The sequence below is a fragment of the Ichthyophthirius multifiliis genome, assembly GCF_000220395.1.
Source record: "Ichthyophthirius multifiliis unplaced genomic scaffold scaff_1120509250940, whole genome shotgun sequence".
Lineage (NCBI taxonomy): Eukaryota > Ciliophora > Oligohymenophorea > Hymenostomatida > Ichthyophthirius > Ichthyophthirius multifiliis.
In genome coordinates this window covers 37432-50605 of record NW_004086356.1, presented here as the reverse complement: position 1 = coordinate 50605, position 13174 = coordinate 37432, and the positions used below count along the sequence as shown (strand labels likewise).

Sequence of the window (13174 nt, the reverse complement as noted above, 5' to 3'; positions counted from 1 at the left end):
AAAACTTTTATTAATAAATTCAAATCCAAAGAAGGTAATTTTTAAAAATCCAGAGTATCAATAATTGAAGCATTTATTTAAGATTTGTTTTCTATTATAGTTTTCTTTATTGAACTACTAAAATCCGAATTCATAATTTCGATTTTTTCAATCATTTTTTAGTGTTTAGAATATATTTCATATATACATTTCTTATCATCCTGTGAAAGGTTCTTATATATTTCATCCATTTCTTTAAATTTGTTCATAAGTTTATTTCTTTATAAGCTATTATCCTTTTTTTATGTATAGTTTTTAAATAAAAATTAAATTAATTTGTATAAAAAATTAAATAAAATATATACTTCTTGCATTTATATATACATACGACTTTAAGGAGTTTCTAAATCACTTTGATTTTAAATTTTTTGTTAACTTTTTGATGGGTTATTATACATTTTTTTTTAGTTTTTTTTTTTTTTTTAATTATACGATTGATATATATATATTTAATAAAATAAAATACTAAAAACAATATATATATGAATTTTTAATATTTTTTTTATAGAAAATCAAAAATAAAAAAATTAATTATAAATATAAAATTTAATAATATATTAATTATGTTAAATTATTTACTACAAAAATCAAAATCAATATATAATTTTTATGAAATAAATTTATTTATTATTTTTAATTAAAATTTAAAATTTGTCAAGACTAAAATTTAAATTCGCAAAAAATATTTTTTATAGTAAAATAATAAAAAAAATAATAGAAATAAAATTTGTTTAATAATAATCATATATATAAATTACATTAATTTATATATTATATTTTTTAAATTAATTAAACTTAATTTTTTTTATTTTCAAATCATTTTTTACTTACTTCTCCTATAGAAAATTCTCCAGTTATTTCTTCAATTTCTTTATGAAAAATATAAATTATTAAATAAAATAAATAATAAAAAAATAAAAACCAGATAATTCCATATTAATTTTATATTTATTATTTAAATTAATTTCACCACTTGCCATTAACTAAGATTTATAAATTGAAATTACTTCTTCTAATTCTTAATTTAAATTTTTACTTGTAAGCATGAAAGGATCTTTTTATTCCTTTTTTTATTTTAGTATTAAATTTATTAATTAATATTATATTTTTTTTAAAAAAAGTTTAAAATTGATTTTTATTTTTTTTAAAAAAAATACATTTTAATTATTTTCTTCAGAACTAACTTCGAAATCTTCTTAATATTCATTTTCAGTATTTTCTTCTATACTAAAATCCTCTCTTTGAGGAAGTACATCAAAACTGTTTTTAAGGTATGTTTATAATTACTATTTTGCTTCTAATTCATTCTATTCTTATCTATTTGAATTTTCATATTAAGTGCATTAATTTGTTTCATTTTCTAGATTTTTCTATTCATTTTCTTTTATTTATTAAAAATAATTTTTTTATAAACTTTTAAAATTACTACTATCTTTATTATTTACAATTTTACTTAAAAAAAAAGCTGAATTCTAATATTAATAAAACAAAGAAAATATATATAAAGGAAGAATAAATTTTTAAAAAAAAATCTGTAAATAATACATATGTTAAAGAAACATTTAAAGAAACATCAGATTAATCATTCATTAAAAATGTGTTTTCATAAATTTTATTAAGATAATTATTATTATCATTATTATAAGCTTCTTGTTATTTTTATTCATTTTAAATTTCTTTTTCTTTTTCTTTTTCTATTTCTTTTTCTTTTTCTTTTTCTTTTCTTTTTCTATTTCTTTTTATACTTTATTTTTTGCTTCTTATTTTTATTCTTTATTATTTTCTTCTTATTTTTCTTCTTATATTTATTCTTCCTTTGGCTAATCAATGATAGGTAAATTGTTTACATTTTTTTTATTATCTTTATATTATTTATTATTTATATTATTTTATTATTATTTAGTATTTCCTTAATTATTATTAGTGGATATCTTTTAATTTTAATTTTTGGCTTTCATATTAATCATTAAATTCGGAGTTTTTTTATTATTGTCTTCTATATTTTAAATTGACTTCGTTTTCGTTTCTTTTTAAAACTTTTATTAACTTTGCAATTTTTATTTCATTGAAAATTTTGTTCTTTCTGCACTTTTTAAAAGTTACTCTTCACCCGGTTAAAATAAACCATCAGCTTTTAATTCTTTCATATGAAGCTATATTTTATCTTTCTTTTTTTCTTTTTATAAATGTACTTTTGTTTTTTTTATTTTTAAATTCTAAAATTCTTCTTTTAAACCTTTTTATGATACAAAATCTTGCATTACTTATACTATAAATGGAAGCTAAAAAATCTATTTTGTTCTAGGACGATCTTATTGATTTTTTTATAATAAAACTCTAAATTTATTTTTATTTTTATAAAATAAAAATAATTTATTTATTATTTAATTATTACTATACTACAAAATTTAGATTATTTGAAAATATTTTTGGTATCTTTGGCACAGGATCATTAATAATTTTGTTTGCTAAAGTCATTACATTAGAAGAATCAAACGGTTTCTTTTTTATTTTAATTTAAAAATAAATAAATGAAAAAAAATACTTTTAAACTGCACATTTCATATAATAAACAACCTAAAGACCATATATCTGAATAATAAGCATAAGGGCTATTTAAAAATACTTCAGGTGATAAATATTAAGGAGTTCCTATCATTGTTTTAACTTTTTCTTAAGGATCAAATAATATTCTTGAAATTCCAAAATCACCTATTTTTACACAACCTGTTCTTGTTAAAAATACATTCGATGATTTCAAATCTCTATGGAGAATATTTTTTTCATGGATATAATCAAGTGCAAGTGTTATTTATACAAACCAATTCAATATTATCTTTTCGGAAAAAAAAATATTTTCTTTAGCTTATTATTTTATGTGAAACGATAAATCTCCTTCTTCACAATATTCCATTATTATTATTATTTAATCATTTACCATAAAGCTTTCTTTAAAAGATACTATATGCGGATGTTTTAATTCTTTTAAAAGAAATAACTTTATATTATATTTTTTTATTATTTTTTTTAATTGATAATTTTTATACTTCCTATTCACATAATTTTCGTTAGTTATCAGATAAATTTTATTATGGCATTTTTTTCGATATATAAAATTTACGCTCTTGTATATTTTTTACTAAATAACATAAACTAGATGATCCTTTTCCAATAAACTCGATTTCTTTATATTTTTTTTCATACTAATTTTGTATTTTTTAATTTTATGTTTCTTTGTTGTTTGTTTATTTTTTTATTTGCTAATATTATTGTGCACCTTTCATATATATATTTTTTAATTTTAATTAAATTTATATATTATTAATAATTAAAATTAATTAAAAATATTTTGTGTATTTTTTTTAATTTTTACAATTTTAAATTAAATAAATCTAAATAATTATAAAACTCTAATATTAAAATATAATAGATATGTTTTAAAATAAAAAAATATAATAATTAATTAACATATTATATTTAAATTTTGGTTTTGTAAAAAAAACATTTAATTATTATTTTAATTAATAAAAATTATCAAAAAAATATACATATTTAAAATAAAATTAAAGTTTATTTGTAAAAAAATATAAATCAATTATCTTTTAATCTTTATTCATTTTTTTATTATTCCAATAAACTAAAGTCTTATTACTAATTTTTCAAACATTATTTTTTCTAAATTTATTAGTTATAAATAGAACTAGACTCCATATTAATAATTTAAAAATCATTAAGATAATCTTAATTATCAACTTGAATATTATTACCATTTTTTTCATCTTCTATTTACTATTCACTAATAATAATTTGAGGTATAAAAATTTTTTTTTAGAGAATTTTTTCATATTCTAAAGAAAATTATATTTAATTATTATAAAAACTATATAAAAATGCATATTCATTCTCATTATTTTTTCCTAAATATTATTTAGCATATTTTTATATTGTTTTATTATTTATTTAGTATTAATCTGCTAGTCTTGCCAATTTAGAGCAATCTAAATAAAATTCAGATTCTTATTTACATAAAATATATTCATCCTATCCCATTTTAGCGAAAAAATTCATTAAATCTCCAGCATCCATTTTAAGTAATTTCTTTTCGAAAATTTTTAAAAATGATATCATTAATTAAATACAAGAAAAAATGGAATTCGAAACAATATAATCCCACATTCGACTGCATACCCTGACAGGAAAAGAGTACAAAAATAAAGTCAAGAACCATTTATTTATCCAGAAATATTCAGGTATTTGAATATCATTAAAATGATTAATTAAATTCCCTAAATGTTTATTTGTTAACTAAATAGCTAAATATTCCAAAAACTTCAAAAAATGAAAATTCTCCTCGTAAAGTCCCAAAAGCATAAAATTTTAATTTTCTGCTAAAGCCTTAAACATCCAAAAAGATTCTTATTAATTTCCTCCATTTATTAATAACATAAAACCTAAAATAAAGTTCATACCTTAACAATAGCCAATTTATGGATAAGTAATACTTATACATTATAATATACTTTTTTTTATGAAACGATGCATATTTTATTATAAATATTTTTTTTTTAATAAAAAACATACTTTGCTAAAGATTTGTATCCTTCGTTTGGTTTTTTTCTGTGTTTTAAAAATATATTTATAAAGGAAAAGTTCTTGTAACATCTTTTTCTATTTAGCACATTTGATTTGATTTATATTTTAGTAAACGCTGGAATAATGTCGGGTCTTTGATTTATAATTATTCGAAAATATGCGCTTTCCAAGCTGACCATCTATATTTTGTAGGGGGTCCTATTTTAATATTTTTTACTAATTTACTTTTGTCTTCATAAATTAATAGATGATCGTATTTTTTATTAAATAATAAATTCTGTGTATCTTCGTGAATACAGGATTTTTTCTTTTTCTTTTTTTTTATTTTTTATATTGATTCGGACCAAAATTTATTTCTGTGATTATAACTTGGATTATATTTTTCTACTTCTTCTCCTCCGCACACATATTGGCCAATTTAATATTCTTTTTCATATCCTGATGTATCATATAAATATTGGTTTACTTACGTTTCGGTTTCTAATGTGTTATTATATTTTATTTCGTTTATCTTATTAGGATTCTTTTATTTTATTTTTTTATCTCTAGTTTACTAATTAATTTCACAACATTAACATAATGAGTTTCCCATAATTATTTTGTTTTCTATTTTATTAAATTTCTACTTTTTTTTCTTGCTCAAAATTATATATGTAAAATATAATTAATATATTATAACCCAATATTAAAAATTTATATTGTTATATAATTAGTTTAATTTTTTAATAGTATAATTTTTATTTATTTAGAGTTCTTTTTACAATAAAATTTTTTAATTCTTTTCTTTTTTAATAATACAAAAGCATATTATAAAAAATCATATATTCAATAAATAATTTAAATTAAAAAATATAAATCCATAATATTTTTATATTAATTTTAAAAATAAAAAATTAACTGATATTAATTATATTTTAAAATTATGAATTATATTATTGATAGAAAAGCAATAATTAATTTTGATTATTCGTATAAAAAAATATAGAAAACTTAAAATTCAATAAAATTTGATTTAAAAAACATGAAATAAGTTTTTAATATAAAAAATATTAAATGATCCTTTAACAAATAAAAATATTTATATAATTATTATTATTATATAAAAGAATATAAAATTTAATTAATATTATGATATATTTATATATATATATATATTTAAACAAATGATATATATTTAAACAAATGACAATAATATATTTAGTTTTTTTAAATAATATTAATAAACATTATTTTAAATCTTTATTTTTTTTTATTAAATAAAATAAAAAATAATTATTTATTTAAAAGATATTATTTATTTTTTATTTTTAAGATATATAATATATATGATAAAAAATAAAGATTTGAAATTTTATTTTTTATAAAAAAATTTAATCATAAAAAAAAATTAAATTTTATATTGAAAATATTTATTTGGAACTAATATTATAAAATATTGTATAAAAAAAATCTATGTTTAGAATTTATTATTTTTATTAAAAAGATATTTAAATATCTAATTTAATATTTTAGTAAACATAAATAAGAGAAAGCTTTAGTCTAAATAATATTTAATATAAAAAATATAGGTGTAATTTTTTTGTTTATTTTTAAAAATAATAAAAAATATTATATACAACATTATCTTACTATAAAAATCACTTTTTTATCTATTTAATTTTATAAAATAATTAACAATTCTTTTTTTGGTTTAAATTTTAAAGATTTATTTATTCAATTAATACTAAGGAACTATTATACAAATCATGTTCATTTTTAAATTACAAATTATACCATAAAAAAATTAACAATTTCAAAAATTTATAGCTATATAATAATTTGATATAACGATAGAAGAATAAAAATATGGAAATTATAAGAAAATAAAATATTTAATATAAAAATTTGAAAGTTATTTTTGTAATATAAGATCTTTATAATAAATAATAATAAAAAAAGTATTTATTTCGATTTCGAGTTCTTAAAAAGAAAAAAGTATTATTTTATATAATCAGATTAATTAAAAAATTATATGTATATAATTTATAAGAATGTAAGTAATTATAATTTAATATATTAATAATTAAAAAAAAATATAAATAAATTAAAGCTTTTATATATATATTATAAATATAAAACTAAAAAGAATATTAAGGTTAACTTAAAAAATTAGAAAAGGTAAAATTAATAAGATTTAAATTATTATATATATTTATATCTAAAAAGGAAATACTTTTTGTAAATAAAGTTTTTATAAGAAAAATGTAAATATTAATATAATTATTATTTAAATATAATGAATATTTAAAAAATTAATAATTAAATAATTTTAATCTTTGTAATAAATAACATTTAAAATATATGTATAAATACAAAAAATAATATAATTATAATATTTTTATTAATTATTTAATTAATGTATAATATAACATAATTAATAAATAGAAAAATATTATAATATAATAATATAATATAACATATATATTTTATACATGATAAAAATTTAAACCAGTATAATTAATATTTTTATTAATTTAATTTAAAAAAAATATTTAATTATTTATACTTTTTTATAATAAAATATATTTATCTCATAAATTTATCAATAAAAAAAAAAGAAAATATTATTTTTATTTTAGATGATATAATTATATATTATTTTATAAAATTTAAGAAATATTTAATTGTAAAAAATAATTATCAATGAATTTAATATATAAATTTTTGAATAAATTTCATCATATTTTATTATATCTATAATTAATATCTTAATTTAAATATAGAATAGTAGAAATACAATAATAATGTTAAAAATATTTTCATATAATTTAATTTATAATAAATTTAATTTAATGATTTATAAAAATTTTGATTAAAAAAAGTTAAAAATAACAATTTTTTTTTAATAAAAAAAAAAATAATAAAAAAATAAAATTAATTATAATAAATGGGGTAATGTTTTTTTCAATTTCTTGAAAGCAATCATTAATAATTACCACAAACCGAGTAAAAGCGCTTAGAGTTAACAGCGTCAAAAACAAATGTTCGTGATGTTTATGATTTCAAAGAAATAATTGGCGAAGGAAGTTATGGAGTAGTAAAACTAGCCATATAAAAAAATATACAACCATAAAAGCCTATAGCTATTAAAATAATTGATAAATCAAAATTAAAAAATAATTATTATTTTTTATTGAGAGAACTTGAAATATTAAAAACTCTGGATCATCCAAATATTATTAAATTTTATGAAGTTTATTAAAATGATATGTTTTGTTATATTTGTATGGAATATTGTTAAGGTGGATCTTTATTAGATCTTTTAATGGAAAATAGACATTTAAAAGAATAGGTAGTAAGTTAAATAATGTAATAATTATTTTCAGCAGTAAATCATATGCATTCTAAAAAAATAGTACATAGAGATTTAAAACCTGAAAATATTTTTTTTTTATCTAATTAGGCTGATTCAGAAGTGAAAATTGTCAATTTTAGTCTTTCTAATAGATTAAATAACTAGAAGTTATTAAAAACACAAATAGATAGCTAATATAATGTATCGCCTGATATTTTATTAGGTAAATATGATTACAGATGTGATAATTGGAGTTTGGGCGTACTTTTATATTTTTTATTAGTTGGATATCCTCCATTTCATGGTGAAAATAAATAAGAAATGTTTGAAAAAATTAAAAATGGTAAATATGATATGAAAGGTAAACAATGGGACTATATCTCTAGTTAAGCGAAGGACTTAATATCAAAACTACTAATAGTTGAAAGAAATAAAAGGCTTTCTATAAAAGAGGCTTTATAACATCCTTTTATTAAAAAATATTAATAATAAAATAATATAGAGAGTCCGAGAATAAATCGTTAAAATAGTGATGATAATTATATTACTTTAAGTTGTAGTTCGATTAGTTGTTTTAAAATTTCTGATTTACTTATTAAATATTCTAATACTACTAAATTAAAAAAAGAATTTATGAAAATTTTAATTAATTAACTTTCTGAATTATAAATCGAAGATTTAAATTATTAGTTTAAATTAGTCGATAAGGATTAGACTGGAGTTATTAGAATTAGTGAATTATAGAAAATTATGGAATAGGAAGGATTTAAACATTCGAAAAAAGAAATTTAGGCTTTAATAAGAAATATTTCAAACGAAAGTTAGGTAGAGAATTTAGTTATTAAGTATTCAGAGTTTATTGCTGCAACTTTAAATTAAATTTAATATTTAAAAGAAGAAAAATTATGGTCGCTTTTCAAATATTTAGACTCTTCGAATACTAATTCGGTTACAGTGTCAGATTTATAAGAATGGTTTTTGAGAAATGGGAGAGATATTTCAGTTTTGGATATTTAGAAAATGTTAGATGAATTACATTTGGAAAATAAAAATTAAATCACTTTTAATGAATTAAAATAATTGATGACTGGATAAAATGTTAATTATATTAATTGATTTTTTTTTTTTTTTTTTAATTATTTAATAAAATAATTTTATTAAAGATTTTTTATTTTTTCTGTATGTTTTCAATAATATATATTTACATATTTTAATAAGTTAAGCAAAATTATAAAAAAAAATATATCTTTTATAAAATATTTTATATAATAAAAATTAAAAATTTAATAGCAAATTAAATTATATTAAAGACATAATTCTAATACTTTTTTATTTCTAAAATAATAATATTACAAAATTAAAAAAAAAAATATATAAATTATATAATAAATATATTAAAATTAAATATAAAAAAAATCCTTAAAAAAATAAAATAAATATTCTTTATTGATGATAATTATTTTATTTATATTTTTTTTTTACGATAATGAACAATTTTTTTCCATTTGTTTTTACTTTAAAAAGTGTGTAAAAAAAATATTTTATATTTATTTAGAATAATTTAAAAATTATAAAATTACTTAATTTTCAAATAAAATTATAAAATTGCCTTATTTTTTTTTTATTAATTGGAAATATAGATATATAAAAAAATAATAAAAAATAATATATGAATTTAATTATTTTTTTTACTAAAAAATTTTTATATTCAATAAATAATAACATAAAAAAAAAAAAAAATATGTTAAAATTTAGCAACAATTATATTTTATTAAAAATAAAAAAATTTAAAAAAGACAAAATATATTAAATTCAAAAATATATTTTTATAAATTACCATATAAAAAAAAATAATAAATTACTATCAACAAAATATATCAACAAAATACTAAAAATTTGTAAAATTTATATTTTTATATATGAAAAAATAATATAAAAAAAAAAAAAAAATCACAATAAATAAAAATGGGTATATGTATAACAAAATGTTTAAAAAGAAATAGTTATTTCATTTTATAATCAGAATAGAAGCGTTTAGAGTTAACAGCATCGAAAACAAACATTCGCGATGTTTATGATTTCCAAGAAATAATTGGCGAAGGAAGTTATGGAGTAGTAAAACTAGCCATATAAAAAAATATACAACCATAAAAACAAATAGCAATAAAAATAATTGATAGAGCAAAATTAAAAAATAATTATTATTTTTTATTGAGAGAACTTGAAATATTAAAAACTCTGGATCATCCAAATATTATTAAATTTTATGAAGTTTATTAAAATGATATGTTTTGTTATATTTGTATGGAATATTGCTAAGGTGGATCTTTATTAGATCTTTTAATGGAAAAAAATAATTAAAAGAACAAGAAGCAAGTATATTGATGCAATAATTATTTTCAGCTGTAAATCATATGCATTCTAAAAAAATAGTACATAGAGATTTAAAACCTGAAAACATACTCTTTTTATCAGATTCTGATGATTCGGAAATAAAAATTGTCGATTTTGGGCTTTCAAATAAATTAAATAATCATAAATATTTAAATACAGTTGTAGGATCATCATATTATGTTTCACCTGGTGTTTTATAAGGCAAATATGATCAAAGATGTGATAATTGGAGTTTAGGCGTTCTTTTATATTTGCTTTTAGTCGGATATCCACCCTTTTATGATGATAATAAATAAAAACTATACGAAAAAATATAAACGGGAACATATTCTATGAGTGGGAGTGATTGGAATAATATTTCGGAAATGGCAAAAGATTTGATAAGGAAATTACTTGTAGTTGATCGATAAAAAAGGCTTACAATAACTTAAGCATTAGAACATCCTTGGATAAAGTAATATTGCAGAATAATGAAATAAAAAGTTGTAAATAAAGATTTTTATTTGCATGTACAACTTACAGAAAAGGAAAATAGCATTGAAATATAGAATAAGATTTCAGATTTATTAATAAATTATTCCCAAACAACTAAGTTAAAGAAAGAATTTATGAAAATTTTAATAAATTAATTCACTGAATAAGAAATTTAAATTCTCAAAAATTAATTTAAATAAGCAGATAAAGATCAAACAGGAGTTATTAGAGTAAACGAATTAAAGGAAATCATGTAAAATGAGGGTATTAAACATTCAAAAAAGGATATTGAGGTTTTAATTAAAAAAATTTCATCAGAAAATCATGAAGGTTGTTTAGTTATTAAATATTCAGAGTTTATTGCTGCAACTTTAAATTAAATTTAATATTTAAAAGAAGAAAAATTATGGTCGCTTTTCAAATATTTAGACTCTTCGAATACTAATTCGGTTACATTGTTAGATCTATAAGAGTGGTTTTTGAGAAATGGGAGAGATATTTCAATTTTGGATATTTAGAAAATGTTTGATGAATTACATTTAGAAAATAAAAATTAAATCACTTTTAATGAATTAAAATAATTGATGACAGGATAAAATGTTAATTATATTAATTGATTTTTTTTAATTTAATTTTTTTTTCAAATTTTTTTAAGATAATTCTATTATTATGCTTATATATATATATATATATATATATATATATATATATATAGAGAGAGAGAGAGAAAAAAAAAAAATAATATCAATTTATTGTATTTCATATTTATTTATAAATTATACTTTTTCATATTTAATTATAATTAATTAAATAATTTAATTTTATGGTAAAAATAAAACTATATATAATTTTTATTAATTATTATATATTATATATTTTTTTCTTTTATATATAATTAATTTAAAATTAGATATATTATATTATATTATATTATATTATATATACATAATTAACTGTTTAAAATATATAATTTTTATTTATTTATACATTCAATACATTTCATCTTATTATTATATTATTAGATTATAAATACAATATTGGATTATATTTTGGTTCATATTCTAATCATTTTTAATTTTTATTACTTTTAATAACTTTATTTTATAAAGAAATATTGAAATATTTTAAAGATTATATAAAAATAATATTAATATTATTTATATTAATATAAATAGAAAATATTATTTTTAAATATTTTTTCTTGTTTTAGATAAATGTATCTATTAAAAATATTAATAATACTAAATATATATTTTATTAATAATAATTTTCTAAATAAAAATGTTAAAAAATTAATATTTTATTTAATATGAAAAACTCTCATAATAAATATTTATATATTTAAAAATTAATATTATTAAAGTCCAACTATTCAAATATTAAGATTGTATTTGTAAAATAAGATATTTTTTATCTCTAAATTATCCAACTTATTTTACAAATAATATAATCTTACCAAAATCACAATATTTTATAATTGGACTGATTAAAGTTAAGAATTAAGTATAAAAATTTATAAAATATTTAAAAATATTTTTTATTAAAATATATTTTCATAACAAATATAGAGATATTATGAAGATAATAGATTAAAAATATTAAATATATTATATAATTGTTTTAAAAATAAACTTTTTAATGCTTAAATTTTTAAAATGTTAAAAATAAAAATATTATTACCTATAAAAAAAAAAATGAAAAATATTTTTTAATATGAATAAATTATTGAGAAGTAACTAATGTTTATGACTGAATAAAATCGAAGGTTTCAAAAAAAAAAAAAAGAATATTATTTAATTAATTCAAAAACATATTTTTTCAAAGTTAAATAAATATCTAAATAATTTCAATTTAGACTATTAAAATAATAATAATTGTTTATAATATAATTCTATAAGTGAAAAATTATATTAGTGTTAGCTTAATAGTCAATTAATAGAAATCTAAAAAAAAAAAATTATTGAAAAAATAAATATTTACTTTGAAAATAGAATACTTAACATAAATTAGATATTTTTGAAGATAAATAAAAAATATATAAGAAATAGTATAAAAATGAAAAATATAAAGTAAATAAGACATAATATGATTTTTTCAGCTATAAAAAGTCATAATCTGCATATTATTTGATCTAAAAAGAACATTTTTTATAAGAATAAAATAAATAAAAAATAAAATATTTAATTTTTTAATTTGCTATATTCGATATCTTAAAAAATGAATGCTAATTTTAAAATGAAATCTATATTTTGAAAAATATATATTTTAAAAAAATAACATATAAAAAATCTTAAGAATATATAGAAATTAAAATATTATTTATATTCTCGCGATTTAAAT

The 13174-nt window shown here is 15.7% G+C and overlaps 3 protein-coding genes across 3 annotated transcripts, besides 18 other annotated features; 2 read left to right on the top strand and 1 right to left on the bottom strand. All coding sequences in view use genetic code 6, as the record gives it.

Annotated features, from left to right (window-relative positions):
- Positions 1-693: 693 nt before the first annotated feature.
- Positions 694-2953, bottom strand: IMG5_115570 (protein kinase domain protein; the record flags this gene model as incomplete). The annotated part of the gene is made up of 6 exons (XM_004034662.1): positions 694-699; positions 871-908; positions 1076-1103; positions 1197-1299; positions 2435-2541; positions 2585-2953. 6 exons carry the CDS (start codon positions 2951-2953, stop codon positions 694-696), a joined length of 651 nt encoding a protein of 216 aa, XP_004034710.1.
- Positions 735-766: a microsatellite.
- Positions 1713-1780: a microsatellite.
- Positions 1714-1840: a microsatellite.
- Positions 1776-1845: a microsatellite.
- Positions 1892-1936: a microsatellite.
- Positions 1895-1947: a microsatellite.
- A 2826-nt stretch (positions 2954-5779) lies between the features above and the next one.
- Positions 5780-5818: a microsatellite.
- Positions 5782-5823: a microsatellite.
- Positions 5824-6662: 839 nt separating this feature from the next.
- Positions 6663-9082, top strand: IMG5_115560 (protein kinase domain protein; the record flags this gene model as incomplete). Its single annotated transcript, XM_004034661.1, has 3 exons — positions 6663-6668; positions 8075-8227; positions 8657-9082. 3 exons carry the CDS (start codon positions 6663-6665, stop codon positions 9080-9082), a joined length of 585 nt encoding a protein of 194 aa, XP_004034709.1.
- Positions 6879-6940: a microsatellite.
- Positions 6885-6937: a microsatellite.
- Positions 7515-7546: a microsatellite.
- A 746-nt stretch (positions 9083-9828) lies between the features above and the next one.
- Positions 9829-9854: a microsatellite.
- A 393-nt stretch (positions 9855-10247) lies between these two features.
- On the top strand, positions 10248-11363 carry IMG5_115550 (hypothetical protein; the record flags this gene model as incomplete). The annotated part of the gene is made up of 3 exons (XM_004034660.1): positions 10248-10371; positions 10520-10814; positions 11231-11363. 3 exons carry the CDS (start codon positions 10248-10250, stop codon positions 11361-11363), a joined length of 552 nt encoding a protein of 183 aa, XP_004034708.1.
- A 145-nt stretch (positions 11364-11508) lies between these two features.
- Positions 11509-11548: a microsatellite.
- Positions 11549-11583: 35 nt separating this feature from the next.
- Positions 11584-11636: a microsatellite.
- A 109-nt stretch (positions 11637-11745) lies between these two features.
- Positions 11746-11775: a microsatellite.
- A 563-nt stretch (positions 11776-12338) lies between these two features.
- Positions 12339-12370: a microsatellite.
- A 677-nt stretch (positions 12371-13047) lies between these two features.
- Positions 13048-13092: a microsatellite.
- Positions 13073-13107: a microsatellite.
- Positions 13108-13174: the final 67 nt, after the last annotated feature.